At 39.1% G+C, this 26,324-nt stretch overlaps 1 protein-coding gene across 3 annotated transcripts in view; it reads right to left on the bottom strand.

Moving 5' to 3' along the window:
• MAPK10 (mitogen-activated protein kinase 10) overlaps positions 1 to 26,324 on the bottom strand; it is a 104,027-nt gene that overhangs the window by 16,522 nt on the left and 61,181 nt on the right. For all 3 annotated transcript variants that reach the window (XM_075090355.1, XM_075090353.1, XM_075090354.1), the window contains exons 8-11: positions 18,520 to 18,702; positions 16,230 to 16,354; positions 2,273 to 2,336; positions 1,598 to 1,675 (exon numbers count right to left, since the gene is read on the bottom strand). In XM_075090355.1, coding sequence (XP_074946456.1) covers positions 1,598 to 1,675; positions 2,273 to 2,336; positions 16,230 to 16,354; positions 18,520 to 18,702 — 450 coding nt within the window. The remainder of the gene's footprint in view (positions 1 to 1,597; positions 1,676 to 2,272; positions 2,337 to 16,229; positions 16,355 to 18,519; positions 18,703 to 26,324) is intronic.

Below are 26,324 nucleotides of genomic sequence, written 5' to 3'. Positions count from 1 at the left end.
AGCTTGCTTGCTATGATTATCGATAGAGCACCAAATCTTAGCCTTCTGAATTCTTGCCAAGAACACCGACCAGCAAGCAATGCATGTGTAGAGTCTCCCTCATTTCCCTTATGCTCAGAACTGGTGACTCATCGTACCTCATTCTTTCAGTATTTAATTCAGTTGAAAAAAATTAAGTCAAGTGCACAAAGTGATGAAAAACAGAAAATCTACTGTTTCATAAAACAGTCTCATCTCCGAGCAATTTTTAAAGAGTTGCTGTACTTGTTGGTGCCTAACAATCCAAAAACAGTCAAAGGGGAACAGCAGAAGAAAGACAGGTAAGAAATGGCAATTTTGTATGCTCAGAAAAGTTTTACATAAACAATAAAAACCTTCTGCATAGGAAGAGCAGAACATGGACTACATAAAGAAATCCCTGGTTAGTTAATTCCTGAAATCAGCAACGACAATGTTTCTTGATCATGAATCAGACTGCAACCACCACATTCTATAGGGGAGAGGGATTTAAGAATGAGGATACTTGTCAGGGCGCAGATTTCTTTTCAGAGGTGGTACAGTAGTTTGGTAAATTAAATCTGCAAGGCCTATTCTTTGTTTGCTACTTGGCAAGAACACAATGGATGGTTTTCAATATATTATTTCATCGATGTCAAAATCCAGGTGCGGTGCTAGTGCTCTAATAGTACCATCCAGCACTCTATTAACTTCCTCCATTGCTGCCATGTTTCCCCTTGTCCTGTCAGTTACTAATGATGTATTCCTGTTCTAAAATTGTTAGCACAGCAGCAAGTGAAAAATGAGAATACAAAATAAAAAAAAAGCCTATCTGAAAATATGCAGAGAACACGGAATTAAATTATTTTACTTTGAGGAAAGGCTCTGCAGAAGGTAGTTTTACCCATAAACACTACCAGAATACTGTGCTTAAAACCTGGGTACTCCAACTCTGCCAGTGAAAGTGTACCTTCACAAATATGTATTTCTGTGTATGGGCAGTCACAGTTTGCCTTTCTGTGAAATGACTGCTGATATGACTTTTGCTCAGATAAAATTCAGTTGATTTTTTTTGTGACAGGACTTTAAGAATCTGTGTTTGAAGACATCCTTCCCTTCTCATTGAAGTGTCAACTAAGCTTGTCAGCAAGCTGTTCTAATGTTATCAGACTTCTAAAAGGATAAACTACCAGAGTAAGTACTAGATGCTTACATGGGGGGGTGCCGTGTTGCGTGTCCAACAGATGGGTACGTGCTAACATCACCAGTTTTGTTTATATCAACTAGCAGAGTATTACTTCAGTTATCCACCCATAAGCAGTATAACAATAACAGTGTGAAACAAGTCTCCACACGCACAGGAATATAATTCCATAGAAAATGCCATGACAAATAGCAAGCAGACCAATTTTTAACATGACACTTTAACATGACACTGGAACGTGCTTAATCAAGGTCAACCCACTAGAAGCACCGGATTTCATAAAAACTTCTTAATTGGTTTACATAACTGCAAGTGTAGCCCAAGTGCTTCAGCTATCTCCATTCTCTTTTTGTCAGTACAGAAAACATATCAAAGTTATTCAATGGGGCTGAGTACCTGAAGGAGAAGGCTGTCCTTTTACTACACCATTTTTAGTCTTTTCTTCAGAATTCATTACTTCTTTGTAGATGAGTTCTGGAAGAGAGAATTGCAACAGGTACAAACAGGAACCAGTGCCTGTGATCAGGAACAAAACAACTATCGTAGGACACAGTGTTGTAGCCCTCCCAAGAGGGCTCCCTCCCAAGGTCTGCCCTACCTTGTCTTCACAAGTCTGACAGCTCTATTTGCCTAAGACCTCTCTCTTCCATTCCCCTCCTCTCCTATAATCTCTTCTTGGAGCTGAATTGAGACAAATAGGGTTAAACTAGAACACATGAATTGTTTAATGCTGTACTATGTAGAAATGAAGCAGCATGGTGATACAGTCTTTTTTACTGTGGGTAAAATTCTGAGGCATTGTTCTGCCAAACCTTATTCTGTTCTCCACATGATATCCTTAGATTTCAATGAAACACTGCAATCTGCACCTGTCTTAACATTAACCCATGTAGATGATGACAGTCCTCAGGACAGTTCTTGTATTTTCACTACCAAAGCACCAATTCTCAGGCCTAGTGTCAATTCTTCATGTCAAAGGAATTCTAGTTTTACACAGACGCACTTGGCGGTGGGATGTGGCCATTTTGCCACTGGAATACCCCTTCCCATATAATTCTAAACTACAATTACCTTTCCATTCCTCGATTGTATGTTCCCTTTCATCCAGCTGTTTATCATATATCTGAGGAGGAGGCTGCAGGAGAGAAACAAAGCTATTTAGTCAATTGTCTGTTGTAAATAATTAGGAGTAATTATTTAAGTAAAGATCAAATCTCTTCTTGCTCTTTGTTACCCATGCTACTACATGCAAAAACACATGAAATATTTGAATATTAAAGGATTAACATTTCTGGAATTCAGCTCTTGATGTAGAAGAAATATACTTCTCCCCTTTTCCTCTTTTAAAAAATAGGCATAGTTGCAGTTGAAATAGAACACAGGTCAACCGTGCCATTGTGCTTATACTGCCCAGAAACTCCACACACAGATTGTTTGCACTGGCAGAGAAAGTACTGTCAGAATACCAGACAAATATCAATCCTGATTAATTAGTAGTAATATTACTATTAATTATTAAGTTATACTATTAATTTTTAAGTTGCCCTTTAGATTTCATACTCGCTGCTACAAACTTCTCAGAGTAACTTTAATTTTGAAGTAAATCTCCCTGAGAGTTTCTGATCCGTCTTCCAAATTCCAGTATACATATTTTCAAGTAACTTTGCTTTGACCAGAAAGGTTTCTTTTTTTTCACTTGTATTTTTTAGCTGATAAGAATGTCACAGAAGTAGCAGGTCCTCAAATTTACTGAGACGAAGGCAACTTGAATTTCCCAGAGCCTGAATACTTGCTTTCACTGGGCAACTAAGCCATGTGTTCATTGTCTCTCCTGACGTTAGCTGCCAAATAGAGCAGCCAAGCAAGGCAGAGAACTCTTTCCTCCTTCCTTCTACCAAGAAGCTTCAGGATCCAAGGTAAGAGTATCTAATGAAGATGGAAACAAGATCAACAGTACTTTTCTCGCTCATAAGCATTTCCTCTAACTTTCATCTTGGGCACTCAGCCATAGTGTCACTTTCAAACATCCTACTACTAAAGGCACATTTACCAAGCTGTTTTCTGATTCACTAAGAAGTTGAGAATTTGCTCTCAGGACTCTAACACCATCAATCCATTAAGCTATTTGCATGCTACAGATACAACTGAGAAAGTAATAGCTCAGTGATGTAATATGGACCAAGAAAATTATATGATAGCTGAACTGGACACATCCACTGAAAACAAGAGAAGTTCCTGAAGAGTGATGTTTGTATCGGGACTAAAGACAAGGGAATTAGGTGAAGTCCTGGATTGCCAAGTATCATACCTGAAGAGGTGCTAAGAGGGAACCAGAAACATGTGCCATGAGATGACATAAGTACCAGGCCTCAGCAGTGGTACCTGATTTTTTGCTATGTCACAAGGTAAGACAGAACGACATAAGAAGTCGGAGTCCAAAACCAATGCAGCTGTTCTCCTAGTCAGCATAACAACCCTTCTCGGTCCCTTCCAGTTAGTCCTGAACAAATTCAACCAAAATTGATGCAATCTCCATGGGGACTCCATGTTTCTGCTGACTGTGATATCAGGGAGCTGAATACTACAAAAGACTGCAGGTGAGCCTCACCATTGACCAGCCAAGTGTGGTAAGTAACCTCTACTCCTCCAGCTGAGCCTTCTGGACTACTGCTGAGCCACTCAGCCAGCCCTGCAGCATGTATTTCCTACCAGGGGAAAGCAGAGAAAGCTGACAAAGACAAGGAAAACTTGGGGGGCTAGGAATTTACAGGAGACTTACAGAGGCTTTCAGCTCCACTACACAGCTGGCTCTTGGCTTTTACGGTAGCAGCAGGGGAGGCATTTGGCTGAGCTGTAGTCTGAATCACAGCAACAGATCCACTGCTCCTCTGTCAGGTGGAAGGAAAGGAGGTAAACCAAGTTGGACAAGAATATCCTGCAAGTACCTTTCTTTGTAAAAGCTTCAGGTAGGGACTTAGAAAAGCACAGGCTGTGGGTAAAATTGCTCCTACCAAGTATAAACACTCTTTTTACACTTTCCATAGGAAAACATAGGTATTTCTCTCCAGTCAGAAATAAGAGGATAGATTCCTTTGTACTTCAATTCCCAAACACAAGTTACAGAATCAAAAGGAACAAGTAATCAGAGGCACATTCCTGTCCTCAGTTCACACAACCACAAAATCTTTGGCTTATGTCTCTTCTAATTTATTTCAGCTACATCTTAAGCAGGCATAATTGGCTAACAGGCAACAAGAAAAGCACCAGTAATTATTTCCTAGATTAACACATTCTGGAAACGAAGACATTTTCCAGGGAGAGAGCCAGAATAATCTAATTTGTTACCAAACTCCTACTTTGCTATGTAGGCAATCAAGGGAGAACTACCAAACTCTGCACTTCACACACCACAAGATGCCAGAAGCTGCACCTGCACAGCATTCTACTTCTGTACCAGTGTTTACACTGCAGACCCTTATTTGCGAGCTAGCAGAACCCACAGCTATAAAACGCGGCTCTCAGCAGGAACGCAAGAGCTAAGGGTAACAAATATTCAGCGTGATAATGACATGAGTAAATCCCTCCTCTTCTTCACACAGGTAGGATCCATAACCTCTAAAGCCTGTGCAGAGCATAGGTGAACGGAGCTCCACTGACAGGCCAGGCTCTTGGACTGGGAGAAGTGAAGCTTCCCTACCTAAATTCCCCGATATAAGGAAATGAGCCTTTATGACATACTTTCATTGACTCAAGCACAGACAGAATACCACAACAGTTTCGGGAATGAATTTAATTTCCCACAATCTCATTATTCTTAATGAGAACCACAAAGCTTAATACATTGTTATCAACCTAGATAATCCCCCCCAGGCTGACCGCCCATTTTCTCCTAACTTGTTTGTTTTCGGGGTTTTTTTGACCAGTTTCTAAAAGTAGAGGGAGGACAAGAGGTTTTTAACACAAGTATTGTCACAGCAACGGAGCAAACAGAGGAGCTGCCATACCTGGGTCCTCCTGGGCATGTGATTCCGGTCTTGGTGCAAAGGCTGGCCTAAAAATTACTTTGCTGCCCAACTCAAATGCCTTAGAGAATGACCAAGTTCATGATTATTAATTTCTATGTGGATGCAGCTGCAGTATTATAGATATTCCTATAAATCCTTCATACAGCACATCCCAACTGAGTGTTTTATGGTTTAGTTTGTACAGGTTCTAGAAGAAGTATACTTAAATCAAAGCACAGCGTGGATCAAGCCTATGGGTGGCAGCATCTAGCTTCAGTTTAAGGTAGCCATTTTCTCCCCAAATCAGACTGATTTGTAAGCAACTGCACTGGTAACAATAACAAAGAACAGAATCTATTTTTGGATGCAGAAGAGAAGGAATGAATTCTATTTCTCTTGTAGATATTAAAATAATACCTTGTTGTTTCAGTGGTTCTTGGCTTTTATATTTAACAAATGGATTTTAAAAATCTTTTTGCATTAAATCTAACATTCATCAAATACAATAAAAGTTGCAACCCTGCCCCCCCCCCCCCCGAAAATATCGACACGGACCTTTTTCTAAACAACAAAAAAACCCCACCTAAAAAACCCCAAAACAAAGATGAAAACCAAAACCCACAGAAGGCCTTTTTTTCGTGTGGTCAGATAAATCTCAGGAGACTACTAGATTTGTTAAATGCCTTTCTAATATCCAGGGAGGAAAAGACTTTCACTAGGGAAAAAAGGAAAACATATGTTGAGGCTGATGTACTCTCACTTTCCCAAAGCAACATGGATTGGTTTGTATGCCACTGCTAGAAAGGAAAGCGAATGGGCTCACACTTGAATAAATCCTTCCATCTCTGTCCTGCCTCTGCAGAGCTAATGCCACAGCACAGTGAAGACCTTGGGATGAGCTGTTTTTAGAAGCTTGGCAGGCACAAGGCTTGATTCTGCATCTGCTCCCAAAATCGCAGGGTCTGGAGCAGTAGTTGTGGAGTGACGTACAAGGCAATGATAGAATTAGGAATATACAAATAACAGAGGGAATGGAGGCTGTAAAAATTAGTAGTGTGAGGTTAAATAATTTATTAAACGGCTTAGACCCTCATAACAGGTAGATATAAAAATTCCTTTGTGTTTTGCTACAACCTAGATTGTGTTACTGATACCATCTATATATTTATTTTTGCAGTGCAAGCCAAAGTACACCGGTGTGCTGTCACCAGAGGCCTGAAGTCTCTTTAGCTAGAGAAGAAAGTGTCAAGGGCCTTGGATTTCACCCTGTATTGCCCAGGGACTCCAGAGTGGGCTTGGCATGATCTCAACTATGGATATGGAAGAAGAGATCCCTTCATGTCTGTTCGTTCCTTGGACTCTTTGCAGAGCCTTTTTGAAAACTCCACGCATAGTATGCATCAAAGAAACTGTGGTCTGAGCTGTTTCTGAACAGCTGGACTGTCAGGATACCATGCAGCAGGAGTCAAGATTACTTGGCTACACACAGATGACCAAACAGCTTGCAGAAACATACACCAGCAAGCTGGAAAAAGCTTTAGTTTGGTTTGGAAAAGAAAAAGAAGAAAAGAAATGCCTTGTTCTTCTCTAACCACTACTTCCCACTGACATTAACACAGATTGCTGCAGAAGTTGTGTTCAGCTTCCATAATTAATCAGCTATAAATGAATAGATGTTGCTGACTGGAGGAAATATCTGTGCTTTTGTACAAAGCAGAGCTGCAAACTTCTTTTGTGAGACAACAGATGTGCACCATCGACCTTTAAGCAGAAAACCATACCCTATAACTGATTGCTGAAAAAGCCCTGTGGCAGATCACCAAAGAGCTTAGATACAACATTTATACGCACAGAGCTGAGTAAGAGAAAAAAATACCAGAGAAGACGCACAACCTGACAGCCTTGATTTTGCTGTGAAGTGTCACATGTAATGAAGGTGACACCTTCTTTGAAGCTCTGCCAAGGTCACAGAGCTCTACAGAAGCACTTCTCCATCATTGTGGATGCTCAGTACTCACAGGTAAAATAAGAGGTGGGTGATTTTTTTTTTCTTACGATAAACTATGAAACTTGAAATTCATTTGAACAGATTATATTTATCAGCTGGTCATAGATATTTTATACAGGGCTAAGACAATACAGCAGCAGTTTCTGTCCTGGACAACACCTTGGACCGAGAACCGCAAACAAATCTCTCTTTGTAAGTATTGTAGGAAACAGCATCACATGAATAAAAGGTAACACAGAGGTTGGCATGCATAGAAAAATGAATAATTCACAACTGAGCTCCTCGTAGGTGGTCCTAGATGCAGAGATACCCCAGTGAAATATAAAGCCTATGAAAATGAGACCAATAACAAAAGCAGATGCATTACAGTGAATAAAAGCCCACAAAATCTGTCACTGATGTAGAATTCTGTCAACATAGAGAAATACTTAAAAGGAATATTTTTAACATCTGATCTTTTAATTTTCTAAGAAATCTCTTTTCTAATGGGTAGCATATGTCAGATAACAAGCAATAACTACAGGTACAATTCAAAATTCTAAGATGAATTTTGAAACCAGTTAACAGAAAACATCAGATAATAATCTATGGCAAATTCTGCTACTAGATTTTTTTTCCACTGAATGAAACAATACTGTTGCCAAGTAGGAACAAGTATGAGATCACACAGGTATTCAAAAGGTTCAGAAATGAAGTCATTTATAGGTTAAGGAAAAATGTGCAAAATTAAGTCCAAAACAATTGCTCCTAAATAGCAAAAATTATTCTAAGATAGCATCTTCCACAAATGTGCAAGCAGATCTTTTGGGCCAAAAAACAGTTGGTTAATTTTTTAATGAAATAACATAATAATTGAAAAATTAAGGGGAGGAACAGAAAGCAGCCACAGTCTTGAATAAGAATGTGACTTTGATACCAATAACTAGGTATCTCTTCCATTCAAAATTATTTACAATGCCAACAATATGGAAGGAATTAGACTGAAGATCAGGCAGCTCAAGCCAATGCAGTCCTAGAGAACAACCAGCACAAGTGCTCTGAAATTTTATTTCAGAGCCACTCATGTGGCAATGCTAAGGCTATTCTAAAGCACATCTCTAGGAATCCATTCTATTCGCAGACAATTTTGGGATAAAAACAGTGACGTGCATATAGGCAGCAATACATAAATGTTAGGGGAGCTATGAAAAATTAAATATCAGATTTGGGATTTATTCACAGATCATCTCAATAAGATAAGAATGTATAGCAACCTCAAAAAAAGGCAGCTGTGTAAATGAAAACGAGGTCTCAAGCACAGCATTTTCAGAGAAGAAAACAGAGAAGCTAATATGTCATCAGGGAGATGTTGAGATTATCTACAATAAACAGCATAGTCTACATGCGGAGGCAAGAGATGTTGGAAATGTTCTATTTTTAGGAAAGGAGACAAGAGCACTTTGAGGGAGGAAAGGTATTGCGTGTCTCATTTATCCATGATAATAGTCCAAATGCTGTTATGTAGGCAAAGTAAATATCAAAACATGAGAGTAATAAACATAATAAGTGGAACTGAGACAGTTTATGCATATAAGATATAGGAAGAAGGAACCTTTAACTGAGATATAAAATAACGTTTATAGGTTCCTAAATAGATTTCCTGTGTAATGTTAGTAAATAATACTTTTCCCTTTTGAACCCTGGTTTTCCTACATATAAATTAGGTGTGAAGACTGATAACAGATTTCAACAGTTCCTAAAATCTTGGGAATTCCACACAATCGTAAATACACATTATCTGTGTGTTTTCATATTTTTTTAAAAAAACATATTTTAGTTACGGTTGGTTGAATACAGAAATTATTGTAACTGTGAGTAACATTATTCAAATTAATTTCAGAGCAATGATCTATGCTCCGGAGAACCTAACACTGTGACTTTATTACCAAAGACACTGCAGCAGGCTGAGTGGGCTCATAGCAGCTGGCTAACTAGTTTAGTATGTTAGACCTAAGAATTACCTCTAAATCAAAAATCTAGCTTACCCATTCACTCCATAGGTAAGCTTAAAAACTGTGCAAGGCCTGTTTCTAAATGTAAATATGATGACTGTTTCAGACCTATTGAAGGCTTTGGATGTGGTTTGTTTTTATGCAGAAGTCTGTGGGAGAATCACAGCGCTGTTTCTGTAACCTCCTGCTGTTAGTGAATAGCAAGTACCACATCTAATAACATATCATCTTCCTTTCTGTATCAGGGAATCACAACATGGCATTTAAGGCCAACCAGAAGAGTTTAATGCTGTTACACGTAAGGGGAGAAAGGGTATTGTATTTCTATGACTTCCCATTTGTGTTACAGTCTTTGCCCATCAGAATGAGACATAATAGTTTTATTGCCCTCATACAGCCTGTGAAAGACCATAAACTTTTAATAGACTTCTAAAAAGGGACTGTAACTGTCTCAGTGGTCTGCGTTCTAACTGGACAGGGCTATCTTATCTGTTCCCCTCACATTCATGATGCTCTAAATCTGGGCAGATGTAGAGGGTCGTTACCTCCACGTTAAACTGACACCAAATTCTCTGCTTATTCCCTGAACTGTCTTCAGTGCTCTTCATGCTCTACGCCAGCATGCACTGACACTTCATGACATTGCAACAGCTCACTTCAAAATTCCTGTCACATCAAATGCTTTCACTTACCTGTCCTCCTAGGCCTCTGAACCAAACGAATACTGTACAACAGACGCCTAGGTGCTTTTGATGAAGCCATTTACAGGGGAAAAGGAGTAATCTAAATAGACAGCTAAGTTAACTAAATCCCCCCAATGCTATACTGGTTGAAAATGCCATCTTGTTTAATACCTCTGTGTCCTAATTGCTGTGTTATCCCAACTGTACAGGGTTATGGATAGTGGAAGGAATCCTGCTTTATGTTACACACTATGGGAAGAGGACTCAAAAAAACCCCAAACCAACCAAACCCCAAAAAGCCACCTACCCCACTACCAAACCTTTGGTCACATGAAGAAAGACTTCACTATATGAAAAAGTGGTTATCAAGTGCTACAAAAGAGAGAGTGCAGTGAATGTGGGCAGATGCAAGACAGTACAGACTCTAAGTCCAGTGGGGCAATCAGGAAAAATAGAGGGAAGTTAAGCACAATGCAAGTGACCAAAAGCATTTCCCTCACTCATTTTCTTATCGCTCTCTTGCCAGGTTCCCTGGCCTGTGCATTTTCAGGGCAGTCTGTGAAAAAGCAGGGTTGCTTCATAGAGCCTTGTCATGCTGCAAAGCCTAAAGGAGAATTCATTAAGGTGCCAGGTGGTCCTCTGCAAACTTTCCCTAAGGAAATGGCAGAATATTTGTCTTTGCTAGTCCATCCTTTCTCCCACTTCTCCCACCACTCCATCCTTTCCTGTCCACTTTGCAGTCAATAGCTAAGGCTCCTGCTGTACCCTCTGGCACCTAGCCCATGAAACAGACACAAACCTCTGAAGCTGTGAGCTAGTGGGGTGGAGAGCTCATCTAGGAGGAGACAAGGCCCGCTTGGGGAAAGCAAAGCCAAAACTGCCATTAGTACCTGTTGTCTGTGATATAGAAAGACAGAATGTAAAATCTGGCTTACAGCTTTTTTCTCCCTTCACTAGGAATAAACAGACTAATTACTTAGAAAGGTACATTCCCAAATACAATGTACTTCCTTGTGTAAAGGAAGAGAAGAAAAGATGAACACTGCAGTACCTAATACAATTCTGTGAAGTGCTCCTGATCCCTCTGCCTGACAGAGGAGTTCTGATCTGCCTGTTCATCACACCTGGAGTGATGTAATTCGGCTTGCGTCAGAACCCACACAACAGAGAACTGAAGTCTTGAGCTTTTATTGGGTCACGGACGACCAGGCTTTTCTTAAATTTCTGTCTCTACAGCTTTGTTCTCAGACAGGAAAAAGAAACTTACACATCTTGGATGAGACCAGTTGCAGAAGCCGGACTCTAACACAATAGACGGCTCACTGAATGCAACCATAAAAAGAAAAATTCATAGGCTCCAAACAGTATGTTTGTAAAACGCAGGAGCAAGCAACTCCAAACTAGTAAGGCTCATGATTACCTCAAGGAAAAACCATAAAAAGAGGGTGGAAAAAAAGGACCAAATCTGATGCTGACTAACTGCGGCATTTCTAGTGAAATACAAAACAAAAATGCCCACCTAAAACCTGTTTTAACAAAAGATCATCTTGAGGTAAAGATAGCAGGGGATAAATGTTTCAAAAATGGCCAACATAGTAAAAATAGCACTTCTGAATTTCAGCACAAAATATGCAAAAAGAATAGAAAACAAGAGTAAAACTGAATACTCAGAGAGTGCAAATACAAAATCCAGTAACTGGTTTATCAGCTAACCAAAGCAGCAGGATGTTAGAATAGCCCAGTCTTCTGATAATCAAATATGAGACAATACATTTAAGAGACAAAGAAGAGTTGAACAAAAGGTTGCAAAGGACATTAGTCTGAATAAGAATGGCTACTGTGCTCCACATCAGCTCAATTCCTTTCCATCACTTTATTATTATTATGTAAGTTTGCAAGACTCTCATGGAAAGAGAAAATATCACTACCTCTTCTTTGGGTTGGATATCTTCCAGACAGGGAACACAAACTATTTCATGCAACTTACTGCACACTGAGAACAGAAACTTTATAGTAACAGACTCGCCTTAGGCTGATACATGTTTGCATAAACCTTTGTCAACCTATTCTAATCACGAACACAGATCCTAAATCTATACATGAACAATCATAAGGAAAAATGGGCTAAATGATTTGAAAAAACTAGACTGTAATCTTTCATTTGCTTTTGTCCTTCATTTATAAAAGTTGGCTCCCAAACACAGCTAAGATAGGTAGGCACAAAAAGTTGAGACCACACTGGGACAAACTCTTAACTACATTCAGTGGAACAGCTTATCATCAGTATACATTTCTCTACCTTTTCCATGAGGCATTTTTATAAGCTTCACAATCTACAGCATAGTTTCTGGACAAAAAGGACCTAGACTTGTAGCATGAGGATTTCAACATGCTTCAACAGTGCTTTGACTTAGAATTTCTTTCTGGTTTGCATCTAGAAACAGGTTCAGCTGCAGAACTAAAGTCCAGTGGCAGCTGTAAATTCCGTTTCCATGTTCCAAAATTTAGTAGACTAGATCCAGAGATCCATTAGAAATGTCACTGATGAAATGTGTTGGTGCAGTTAGAGTCATAGCACACATTAATAAAATAGCTTACCAAGATAGGGAAAAATTACTTTTTCCATTCAAATTGGACACCTAAGATGTACACAACCTGGAAGAATCAGACCACAATCTGTTCTTTGTACTGATGTCCCTAAGGTTGTTTTGTTTTGGGTTTTGGTTTTTTTTTTAATTTTCAAAAACTAACATTAATGAGCCAGAAAATAATTTTTAGGTTTTTACATGTCATTCAAATACTACTTTTCCATGCAGTTGTACCCTATTGTAACTTCCGTGGTTTAGTTCAGTATAGACAAATTCACAGTCAGATTATTAAATGAACCAGCAGAAGTACCTACCCTTGAAAGACCTAATTTGTTGGACGTTTTTAGATGAGTACCAACTCCCACCCATGCTACAAAGTTGGCAAGATCTAACAAAAATACTAAGACGACAGCCATTTCCCCTTTGCGCATGACATGCTTATTGCATGGCAGCAGGAAATGCTTACTGAACTTGAATCTAACTCTTCTGCAACTCTAAGAAGGCAGATATTTCAGTGAAGTATTTATCTGAGAGAGATGCAAAGACTCTTTTGATAGTAATTCAATTCTTTATCTAATATTCTTAATAACACAAAATTACAACAACAAGTACCACAAGTCAAACAAGGGAATCTGCACTCTGCAGAGCCTGGGGCTTATGGTATACTACAAACTGCTCCACAAAACTGTAATCATTTAAGACATCGGATGTTGGCACAGTGTTACAAGATACTCCAAAAGGTATACTGGATGTTACACTAGGTTCCCTGGTCCATGTCTGAGGTCACAGACAGGTGGACACAGCCTGTTCTGCACACCAACACAGCTTTTTCCAAGAGGAAAAAAAGTTACTTCATGCTTGAAGCACTAAATCAATTGTGTTATCAACAAACAAGTTTATCACATACAGGTACCTTGCTGTCTTGTAAAGAACTAATAGCCACCAGACATCAAGCATTCAACCAGAACTGGCAAATAGTAACATGGACGAGCAAGTAAAACTTGTGTTTTTGTACTCCGAGTGTAGCAACAACTACCCCTTGTAGAGGCACTGTCAGTTAATAGCAGTCCCAGAACCTCAGGACACTTTTTTGAGAAAGAACAGAAATCCACCAATCACCCATGAATTTGCTTGAGAAACTTATTCCATCATGGAGACAATGCCGATAAAAAACACAGACTGACTGCACTTCAACAGTGGAATCAAGAGGCAAAGAAAATCCAAAAGAGTTTTATCCAGAAAATAATTAGTAAATGATTGACATCTACCACTGAAAGTGTGTCAGCATGAACAGATCAAAATTTAGAATTTAATGACTGTTAATCACAAAAAGAAAGTCCTCCAGCTTACCTTTTCCTCTGAAAGTGAGATTGGAAAAAATAACAAGTATTAAGTGAAGCCAGAATCTTTCTAGAGTTCCTAGAACTCTGACAAAATACAATGAATGTTTATTAATCCCATGTTCTTCTCTTTAGGTTACACTGCACACAACCTGAACCTCCCTGGTTTTTAACCTGCTGTGATCCCAAGGGAAGAAGGGTGTCAGAGCGATTGGTGTCAAAGCAATTCAGTAACACTTCACTGTCCAAGTACTCATGACAAAAAATGTTAGTATGATTCTATAGTATGCAACTGAGAAGATATAGCATGTTTTGGAAGAGAAAACTTTGAAGCTAAAAGAGTCAGAGAAAGCAGCTGGGGATGCTGATGTTCAGCTCATGGTAACTACATGATAACTGTGCAAAGAACCAGGTGGGAGAAGACAACAGAGGGTTGTCGAAAAAGGTGTAATTCAGACAAAGATGCAAACTACAAAGATGCAAATAGCTGTGACAACACTGGACATTTGAAGCTGAACATTTAAATGCACTATTCCTTCCTTGTAGCACGTCCTCTGTTCTTTGAGGTGCTATGGGAGAAATGACAGCTTGGTTTTCCATTGCTTCACATCTTCTGTAGTACTTTACTGAGCAATGAAATGCAGCCAACAGTGAAAATGCAAGGAATGTGATTTCATAGCATGGCACCATGTTTATACAGGCATTTATGGTAATAGGAGGCACATGTGAGAGACTAATGCCTCAGTGAACTAGAATGTAATTACTGCAGGCTTTTGAGAGCTAGTGGGCTCATTAGATTCCAGCCAATTCACCTGGCAGGAAAAATGCATAATTATTATTCCTGCTTTACAGTCATGATCCAGAGAAAGGATGTGGTTTGTTCTAGACCATGTGAGGACCCTATGGTACAATCAGAAATTAAACCATTGTCTCTTCAGCCATAGATGTACCCCTGATCTCTGTCTGTGTAAGAGGACAGTAATATGAGGTTCAATATCAGCTGTAATTCTAGGCATGCATGGTAAGTTCTTCCTTCTAAAAGGGCAACCTCATTATGACAAAAACTCAACCTCTGCTTCAATCTGAAACACAACTAAGAGCATACATTTGGAAATTGGGCAAATCATTACACTGAAATATTCAATGTACCAAATTCCTGTCCTGTTTTGCATAAGAAGTGGCTCTCAATAGATAAGTTCACAGGCAAAGCACACCTAAAGAGGGACCCAAATCTAAGTTCTGACATCAGAGTAGTTCTGTAAAATGGAGTTAAGAAACACATGGAAATAAAACAAAAGTACCTGAAAATGGAATGGGATCTTCAAGAGGGATGTGAAACTAAAACGTACATGCCAGGGGGTAAAATATTGCAGAGTATCAAACTGTATAAAACTTCAGACTGACACTTTTTTCTTGAAGAAAACTAAACAGGACACAAAAACTAAAGGCTCTTTAGATAGCAGACCCATCCCATATAAAGCACTCCTAAGTAACATACTGTGCAAAAATCCTGCGCGTGTGAAATCTGATGGGGTTTTGTGCCTTCCATTTACTTCTGAAGTTTACTGCACTTTCAAGAACACACACTGAGTTGGAGCATATCACTAAACAGCAGTGATTTCATTTTGCAAGGTTCAGGGTCTTGTGGTTAAGTAAGATTTCTAAAACCTGTTGAAATACTGAGCTCATACATTTCACACACAGTATTACAGAGAACATCCCCGAGTTATACCTGTATCTATTATACCTTGTCACTGAAGTGCCTACAGATTGCACTTATTCCTGTTAACACCAGCCTCACCTAGGCATACAGAGATGTGTCTACAACATGACAGGATTGTAAGAAAAATTCCGTTTCTGTTTGCACACACGATACTGAACATTGAACCATGGCCCAGGAAAACACACGAGCCCCTGCTTCATTTTAAGGAACAATTTGTGTCCTGCTAAAATTTTTCTGAATCCCAACTTCAGGATTTTGTATTGTTTTGATTAACTCTCCTCCTCTCAACATATATCCTTGAACATGAACATAGGAAGTGATGTTTGCTGTTTTCCACAAGGAAAGATTTAGACAGAAAAGAAAGAGTATCTTTTCCCAGACTGACTTATATAGCTAGAAAAACCAGGTGAGCGACACGGTTCAAAATCCTTTCTTCATGTTGTCTAGAAGAAAGCAGAAAATGGGTTCATATGCTTGAAGTATTTTTGTTTGTCCCACCTATTGTCATTTAATCTAACAAAGAGATATATCCTGTCCCTACAGGCCTCATTTCAGGTAAATCCAAAGACCACCACAGTCACAACATTGTTTCTTTACAGCATGCTTGTTATCAAGCTACTGTAAAGCACTAGGAATCTATGAATCATATCTGTGTTTAGCAGTCTGAAGTAAGGAGTCATGCCTTACTTACCGCCTCCACTTCTGCTGGGTCATACCAGACATTAATGTATGGATGCTGTAAGGCTTCATCTACTGATATTCGCTTGGCCGGATCAATGACTAGCATCTTTGATAGAAGGTCCCTGGCTTGGCTGGCTAGAACAATGAAATCAGATAAAGAGTATTAATACAAAACAATCACCACCTCCAGATGAGGGTTAACTGGGTTAGGAAAGCAACAATGTCACAACCCTTTTAGAGTTTGTATGTATTTCTGCCCCTTGCCTTGTTATAGCAAGAGTTCTTCAGTAATCATTTTAGGTCAGATTCATCAGGAAGATGCCAACATCAGGGCTGCATACCATAAGTCCCCTAACAAGCTTCAATGAGATTTTACGTGTTGTATGCAGATTCCATGTAGAGAATAATCTATCTAGGAAAAACGTGCTTGAGGTATGTGTCTTATTGCCGAGATCAGAAACTAAAAGCTTGCCTAATAAAGTCTAAAATCAAGGAATTACTAAATCAAAACCTGAAACTTACAGGCACTCTTATGATGGCTCAGTAGAACATCCAAACTTTTCTGTATATTTTAAAATTTTTCACCTAGCCTGCTGGGTGACATTAAATATTTCAGTGAGGCATAGGTACCAGGCTTACCTTAGGGCATCTCATTAGAAGCAATAATGTCAAATCTGTAGCCTGGGATCAACATGTAACGGTATGCAAGTGCCTTAACTGCTTAAGTCCTGTTTGTGCCACATAACAAAGCTTAAATCAGTGGGACATACCCTCCACTGCAAAAATGCAGAGCCTTATACATGCATTGAGTTTTATGTTGCGACATTGATTTATTTTACCTGATAATATAGCCCATTGTGCCTATCAGGCCACAAACTCACCTTTCTATTACTGAAATTGTTTTTACTGTTTAGAGTTTGTAATAAATATAGCACCATCTAAACCCTTGGGGAAAAAAAAACAAACAACCAACATATATTTCTAGTATTAGTATCAATGTAGTGTTCTAAGCGCTTCCATGTTCAAAATCATGTCCTGTGTAAATGAAGAAGAATGTAAAGAGATGTAAGTGCAAAAATATTATTAGGTATCTCATCAGACATGGGTAACTAAAAGCAATATCTAAGTAAACCATTAACATCACATTATGGTGAAGTATTTAGTCAGGGTGTGGGATGATACAGTGCTGCACAAGCAGAATATTTTTAATACACTGTTTCTTGTTCTGTGACTGTATCTGAAAAACTGGCATTCAGTATGCTCAAACGCACATGCTTCCCGTATCCAAAAGACAACAGCGCTGTTTGACAGTCATTTCTATTCATTACCTCTAAGCCCAAGAAAATGCCATTATTCAGTTTTATTGTATTAGGAGTATAAAATTCTGTGTACCCAAAAGCATCTGCTCAGACCTTTCACTTTGCTCACAGAGCTGAGACAGCAGCCTTGCTATGAAACAGCTGTTAGCTGGAAGAGTATTTTGGGTAATGTACTAACATGGAAATTGCAAGCAATTGAAAACCATTACATGCCATGGTAGTAAGTGGCCCCAAGTACTCAAGTTGTGCAGAACTGATACACAGTATAGGTGAGCAAGGGTTCCAGAGCTGTGATGAGAAATCCTTTCTATACTAAACACACATTAATCACTCTTCCCAATTGAAGGTGAATGCCCTGTTCAAGTAAAACAAGACTTCAATATGTGATTAAAATCATCGCAACTTATATTTTACAGGGGTATATCTAGTCACACTGTAATTAAGTTAGCTATCTACTTCACATATCCAAACCGACCCACAGCATTTTTCAAAAGAAGAAATCCACCCATAGCAAGTGTTAAACCGCAGGTACATCAAGACCGTTTTGGCTGACCTGTTAATACCTATCTATTGTCTAGTAAAGGTAGAGCTATGGCCGACATCTGGCTGAATTGGTATTTTTCACCCAGAACAAAATAGCTGAGATGTTCCAGTGGAAGCTCTACTCTTCCTTTGTGTTAAAAGTTTAAGTATCAGAGTAAAGGAACGCCTCAGCTCCTTGTGGTACAGAATCATCACACAGAACACCATGGGGATACGGTCAACACATCAGTGATATGTTCCCTTGGCTGCCCAAGCACCAGGGTCTCCAAAAATTGTTTCCAAAAGCTCACTCTCAGCTGAACAAAACCCATGCAGTCATTCATCTCTGCACCTAACTGCATTAAAAGGAAGTGCAACTAGAGAGGAAGAAAAATTCAAAAAAACCTTCATTGCATTGTAGCTGTTGACATGTGAAACATGTCCCTTTGTCAGACATACCTTTGAGTTTGTTGTGTTCTGAGTCAGCTGGGAAGAGAGAGTCTGGAAAGAGTTTGGGGAAAGTGAGGCCAGCATACTTGGGTCTGTTCTCAACGTAGTTCCGTACCGTTGGCTGCAGCTTCTTCATGAATTCTGGACAGGGTGTTCCCAGCTGCTCAATAACTTTATTCCACTGATCAATATCTGAACATCAGTAGTTAAGGAAAACAAAATGCAAACCCGTGTAGTCTCCTGACATTTCTGTTCTCTGGGAATCCTCAGAGGTGTTTAACTCCCTTCATAATATCTTTACAGTCACTGTCTTTTTTTCAGCATTATGCCTCCAGGTTCTACAGCCTGCAAAGGGCAAAACTCTCTTTCACAACTAGACTTACTTGCAGGCATTGTGCAATCCTAAAACCACCACCACCATGGGAGAATACACGGCTTCTTCTCCTTGAGTCAACACTTGTTAGCATTTTTATTTTTCACTTGCAATCCAGTGACTTGCACTCCCTTTTTTTACATGCAGGTAATTGCCTCTATGTCACCTTGGCTACACAGGTGCAGCAGAATGACACGTTCACTGCCCTCTGTTCAGCCTGTGAAGAGTGAGACCCAGCTGGCTCAAAGGAGTTCTGCACAGAACAGAAGTAACCTTCAACTCATCTTCTGCACGCTTGTATGTTTATTGTCTCCAGTAACTTTATTGGTGCTAATTTTGCTAAAATCACCCAACCAGCAACCCCTCAAAAGAAATTTGTTTGATTTTATAAGAATGCATTGGGACTCATTTTCTATAGACAAATGATGCCTCAGGTATAGACAGATGTTTCTCTTTAACTGCAAATGTGATGGTTACATTGCTAAACTGTTACTGACTAATAAGAAACAGGCTCTCATGCTTAAAAAGAAATTGTATTACAGGCAATTTGTACTGAGCTTTTTGTTTTGTTTTGTTGATTTTAGTCTTCTTGAGATAACAATTAGGCATCAGATAGGCATTATCTAGCTCTTCCGGCCATGTTCAGAACAAGCCATACTGTGCCAAAAAAAATACTAAGCAAATGTCTATAAAATCAGTACCATCTCTACATCACACTGTCTAATTCACAGTGCTAAGAATCTGATGACAAAGGAAGAGTACATACAGCCATGGGTACATTGATGCTAAGAAATGTGATGAAGGGAGTTTCATTAAGAACATACTAGAAATAAAAATCTTTTAAAAGACAAACATACAAAGCATTTCAGCACAGAGATTTCTCTTTTTTAATTATTATTCTAGGTTATTATTGTCATGAGCAGCATAAGTGTTGGGAAGTTTCCCAAATACTAAAGACAGTTCCTCACAATCTAGGAGAGAAATCAGGTCAACAGAATGAAGACAACAAGGAAAAAAAAAGTCAGGCAAAAACCAGCTCTTTGGTGCAGCAGCAATTTCAGATTTTCAAAAGTTTTTATTTACGGAAATGGAAACTTAGTATTTTCACATACGTTGAAAATTCAAGACAGGCTTAATTTGGGTCACCTGAATGGTCATATTTGAACAAAAAAAAATCAAATAATTTAAAAATTGCAGCTTCACTGATCAACAGTGTTTAAAGGAATGAAAACAATTTAAACATATGCTTTAAGAATACCGAAACAGGGCTTTGAATGGTTTTAGTTTCAACTGAAAAAGGTTGCTAGAAATAGCAGTGATCTGTAAAGGTTTCTCTGAATAACTTTCATTTTTAAACTAAAAGAAAGATGTATGTAGAACAACCCCTCCCCCCCCCACACTGTATAGGTTTTATGTATCTTGTGTTGTCCATGAAAAATATACTTTTCTCAAAAGAAAACTGAAGAATTGCAACAACAATGAAGTTATTCAGGACTATAGCTGCTCAAAGACAAGCCCGAATACTTCATTAAACATTTCATTAGAAAATAAAGTGTTTTGACATTCTAAAACTTGTATTCTGAGTTAACGCACCTCACTGTTTGATGGCTGATCTATTTCAGAAGCAGGTCTTTCTGAGGAACTTAAAAATATAGAATCTGTAAATGCTTTGCAGAGAAGAACAGAGAATACAGAAATGAAGGTGCTGTTAGTTGTGCCAGGAGAAGCTAAATGGGTGAGAAAGCCAAGCTATGGAAGTACCACTGGAAGCATTACCAGTGCAGATTGAGTGAAGGCCATTTGATAAAAACAGGGAGGGCCAAAATCAGGACTTGCTTCAAAGCAGACGTCAGAAGCTTACATTTGTATGGAGCAGATTAACCATCTCTCAGGCATCTAATGAAGGCCAAAACCAGAGATCTTTGGGATCTCAGAATTTTGTGGGATTTGGACATGTTGAGAGGGAAGATGTAGTAAGATGCTCTGGATGTGTGTGATAAGGGAAAAAGGGTAAAAAAAGATCCCAGAATAGGGCCTACATGGTGGGAACCAGTGTCACCGGTGATGGAGAATCCTCAGACAACAGGCCAGTGCCCACTGCACACATTTCTTCTATGCTGACGGAAAGGCTCTCACTGAGGGACAACAGACAAGCAGGCCACCACTCACAACTGGAAGATTTTAAGAGGTGGAAGCAGCTTCATGAGTCATCAGTGCAAAGACAACAACCAAAGCCAAGGGAGCTGGCAGAGCTGCTGTGTTCCAGTCCTTGAGTAGCCTTGATTTGCAGGAGGACAACACTGGAGCTTTTGCAGCCCTGGCTTATACCAAGGGCCAAAACTGCCGGTTTTTACATTACAGCAACTTCAGGGACTGGTTTTGAGTAACTGAATGATCTGAATGGATAATCGTGCTTCTTTACTGTTGCTCAAATACTGCCAAAACCCTTAAATAAAATGTATTCATATGCACTTTATATATATCTACACACACACACACACACACACACACACACACACACACACAAATCGACATGATGGAGCACTCAGGACCTGTTTTTGTCCTAAATAATAGCAATAGCAAAACCATGCCCAGCGAGAGCAGGTGGAGATAGACCATTTTTCAGTCAGATGAACACACGTATTTTCTCTCTAGTATTGTTTCTCCACTTACCCAGGCCTAACTAGCGCTGGATTATATTCTGAGGTTTCCAATACATGATAACGTGCAAGAATGAAGTAACATTCTTGTTAAATACTGGTCCGTCTCCATTTCGTTGTTACGTTTCATACAATCACTGGTTGTAATGCATCTGTGGCACAACTGACGATGAGAGGTTGTACCCATCATGGTATGCGATTAAAAAAAAAGTTTTGAAAAAAACCTGAGGTCTACCTACTGAAGCAAAGAGAAGCAGCTTTCTCTAGCTGGCAGTCAGCATTAACTTCAGCAGTTCTGCAGAAAACAATTGTTCCTATAGAACAGTTCTAATATGAATCAAAACCTACTGTAGGTTACATTAACCAATAAGTGATGGTGACTATAGATGTTATTTGCACGCCAACTGAAAAAATGGGACTATGAATTAATCACCACGTAGCTCTGACAGAAATTTCCCAGGCCAAAAAAGATTAACCTGTATTTCAGTGAAGAAAACTTAAAGAAGAAAAACTTCTGCTAACAGAAGACCCTGTTTTTCCCCTTGAAATTAAGCAAATGTTGGACAGACTGGAAGTTGGAAAGAATTACAGCCCAAAACTCTGGAAGATGACAAAATGCCTGCTTTAAAGCTATTTGAATCACCTCAGCTGTCCCTTGCCCCAAGCAAGACCAAGGAAAATGTGTCAACTATACACAATAGCACCTGTATGACTTAAGACAGAAGAAGGGATCTAACTTGGATTTATTAGTTTGTCCCTGGCACTAACACTGTGAGGTTTTTGCTAACATTAAGATGGCCATACTAAGTTACAGCAAAGAAACTTATTTAAGAAAATAGTCCTAAAATGGGTATATTTTGAATGAAGGTTTACCATTGAGTGAGGCCTCAGGTGGCCTCAAGCTTCCCAGCCACCTTTTCTCTTTGCACTCTAATACTGTCTTACGGATTATTCTCCTTTGCTTTCTAAATACTTGGTTATTTACTTGGAAAATAACCAGAATCTGAACTGCAGCTGAAGAGACGTATTTTTCTAAAGCAAATGCACAACATTTCTAATGGGAAAATAATATTTTGAATACACAATAAGGTACTTCTATTAGAAAAATCAGATTTCACAGTGAAGTAATCTGTTTAGAGGTATAGGGTGAAAGTTTACTTTCAGGAAACTTCTGTTTCTGTTCCCATTGATGCAATGTGTGCATTGACGCAATCTATTTTAGAAGTGTGAATTAGGGACCAGTTTTGTTCCTTCAGTTGGCCTGCAGACTTCAGTTAAATTACATTTCTGCAAATACTCAAACAACTAAGGAAATGGAGCTTGCCTGTAAGGGAAAACTTACAATACTTATCTGTCTCAATCAGAAAATATTAAAAGCATTTTTACAGTTCCACAAATTAATAGCTTGTGATTAAAATATGAAATTTAGACAACAAATTATCTTCTTTGTACTGAAGCTAGCTAGCCTCAAAATGGCAATAATTTTTCTTTTTCCTTCTCATGTTATGTCTGTGTAAATCATACTTTTTTTTTAGTCAATGATTATATTTTCTTGTGTTCAACAGTGAGGTTTTGCAGTTGCAATACAAATAAAAACATATTATGATGCGTGTATAGTTAAGCCCGTTCATTCTTCACTGGTAGTCAAAAACTTGTCTGTGCTCAGCTGTTTAACCTTTAGCAGTAACTTACTGTAATCATTCATGTTTCTCTTCCTGAAAAAGGAGAGGAAAAGTCTCCTGTTGCAAATCTAACAGCCAACCGATCACCAAAGACCAACCATTGTTTTTCCACACTACTCTGAAGCGTGGCTGTGCTAGAAAAGCCTCTTCCTAAAATCCTTTTAAAGCAGTCTCTGTGGACTGCGATGTGGAAAACAAGTAATTCTGCCAAAATGCCTAATTATAACAGAGCTTTTGGAATTGTGCTGGATGGTGATGGTGGGGAATTATGCTTCCCCGCCCAGCATACTGGACTCCACTTCCTTCACCTGTTAAGCAGCACATCTACACTAGCTTTACTGCACTGGAGCAGGATTTGCTCTTTCTGGCTAAACATGCTGCTTCTGGAGATGGTTAGGACTAGGGCATGTCAAATACTGCTTTTGTTAAGGTAGGCACAACAAAAACAAATTGGACATGGAACTCTTCATAACAGACAGACAGGGTAAGTTAACCTTTTCTCAATCTCAAAATCTGAAGGGAACCACCTTTCTGATAGTTTTCTCCTTAAATGTGCATGTTCCACCAATAAAAACTAACTGCATTGCTTTGGGTACAAATTCTTGATGCTCCTAACTTGTAAAAATTAGAATAATTACTATGAGCAGCTCATTTTCATTATTTTAAATTGGACCTTTTTTAAAAGTAAATCTGTTAATAAAAACCAAACTAACCAGCTTCACTGTGGCAGACATCAGTGTCAGATAAATATTTTTTCCACAGTCCCATAATTTACATACTGATGTCAACACAGTTTACAAAAAACACAGCAAAGAAATTGAAAATGCTAGCATCTGACAAGACAGCAAGTGTAGTGCATATTCTGTGCCAAGGTGAATGCTTTGAGAAGAATGTGGCATTTGTAAAAATTAGACCGTAACAGAAAATATTTTGCAATGTTAAGGATAGTGGTTGCTATTTATATGCTATAATAAGACGTGGTGATGATAAAAATAACACGTAGCACATAAAGAAAATTACTTCAGAAGATTACCATTCATCATTTGGAAGTTAAGAGACAGCAATGTTGGTTGTGTAGCTGTCAATAACCCTTTAGATGCATATCTATAATGGCACCTTCACTAAAATTCTCAGCCGGTATTGTTTTCAGCTGGCACTTCATTCAGTTGCTGAGCATCTCTGCTTACACAGCAGCAAGCAAATCAATGCTTAGTGGATAGTCCCGATATTGCAGCACAGGACTGCAATCTTGTCCTTGGGTAAGTATTAGCATTTCACTTGTGGATGTCTCTTCACCATTGCAGTATCTACTTGTAGTACTTCAGACTGTTTCTAGCCTTCTAGAACCTTTTGTTTTAGTACTCCTGTCTTTGTAACGTGTACAGCCGGATGCACGATGATCATGTACTTAGCCTAGGAGGCAGCCTATGAACATTAGCATTATTAAGTACCTGCTAAATGAACTGTAAAACTGCATAAAAACCATGTACCCCAATCTCTGTGACATGTGTAACGTGATTGCAGTTGTAGAATAAGGCTCTGTAAGCGATAGCTTGTATGATCATCTGTGATTTATACTGAGAGAAGCTGACATCACGCTAACCTTACGTCTCTCTATTGAATATATACTTATCTCCCGAAGCATTCAGAGTTTAAAGGCATTTTCTGCCTTGTCTGCCCAAAGTGCATTCAGCAGTTTAAAAACAAAAAAAATCTGTGTAAAACTACCACTTTCACAACTTGCCAGAGGACTAAGGCACCTTCTTACCTCCTTCAGATCATTTAAGCAGTGGGGAGAAAAGAGTAACAGTGCCCCTCATATAATTTTCAGAAGAACACATGGAGCAAATGTCAACTCACAGGTAGAGTCAGCTTTACAACTGCTCCTGAGGCAACACGACAAACCATGTTGCCATTTTCTCCTTGCTCGAGGCACAACTGTATCGGATCTTCATGATAATAGTTTCTCTGTAAGCAGAACTGCTGTCAACCTTGAAAAGAAGTTTTATGTAACATTAAAAAAAAAAGGAAAAAGGTTTAGTTCACAATGAACTGCATCACGTGAATACTCAAAAAATTTCAAGCATCAGTAAAGACCATGGGGATTTTGGACACTGCAAAGCATTCACTCACGATTGGAGTTTAAAAAAGAATAGAGGTGGCTTTTGTTCTCAGCTCCACTCAAGTGATTTCAGTGAATTCAAGTGGATACCAGAGTGGAACAGAACCGCAGCCTAGCTAACCACTCCACCCCGCACTTACTCAAAGGTGTTTTCTATTTTTCTGCTTGTGAATTTTCGACGACCATGTAAGATGGCTCTATTTTGCTACAGAACTTGTTTCAGTTTACAGAACTAAATGGCCCGTTCAGCTAACTGAAACAATATCAAATGACCTATACTCCTGAACTGCTGGAAAACGCCAAACAGTAAATTTTGTAGTCAATTTACAACAAACAGTACATTTCTCATGAATATTCAATCTTTCAGTTTCAAAACTGATTTTCACAGTTATTTATGCATAAAAATTGTCACAAACTAGTATTAAGTACTTTTCAAACCACAGTGGTGGTGTGAAATGAAGCACTGCCTGTGAAGAAAAACTTGCTGATAACAAATTCTGGTACTCTGCCAGTCTACATGCATTTTATGTTGAAAAAAGCAGCTTTTTTTTAAAAAACCAAACCAAACCAAACCAAACTGATTTCCAATTACTCTTGCTCCTTCTACACTTTAATACAACCTTAAGTATGCTGCCCTCAAGCTCTTAGGGCTCATAGTCCCTGCTGATGGAATTATAAAGCTGCCCAACTCCATGACACATCTGAAGAAATAACTGCTTTTACAGAAATGCTAAGCATTTTCTATGCAGATTTAAGGAAGAAGATGCCACGAGGTCATCCATCTCAGCAGGATGGGTCTGCCCTTGCAACTTTCTGGCTGGTTTTCAGCTGCACAGACAGGCACAGGAACAAAACGTGCTGAACCCCTGCCAGTGGCTGCTCAGCGGTGGGGGAGAGGCGAGGGGGGGTGGATGTGGAGAAAAAGTGGCTTTGAGGAGGGTTGCTCGGTGGCCTGAAAGCAAGAGACAGCATCGTTC

This window comes from Phalacrocorax aristotelis, chromosome 4 (genome assembly GCF_949628215.1).
Source record: "Phalacrocorax aristotelis chromosome 4, bGulAri2.1, whole genome shotgun sequence".
Lineage (NCBI taxonomy): Eukaryota > Metazoa > Chordata > Aves > Suliformes > Phalacrocoracidae > Phalacrocorax > Phalacrocorax aristotelis.
This window is presented reverse-complemented; position numbering and strand designations above follow the sequence as displayed.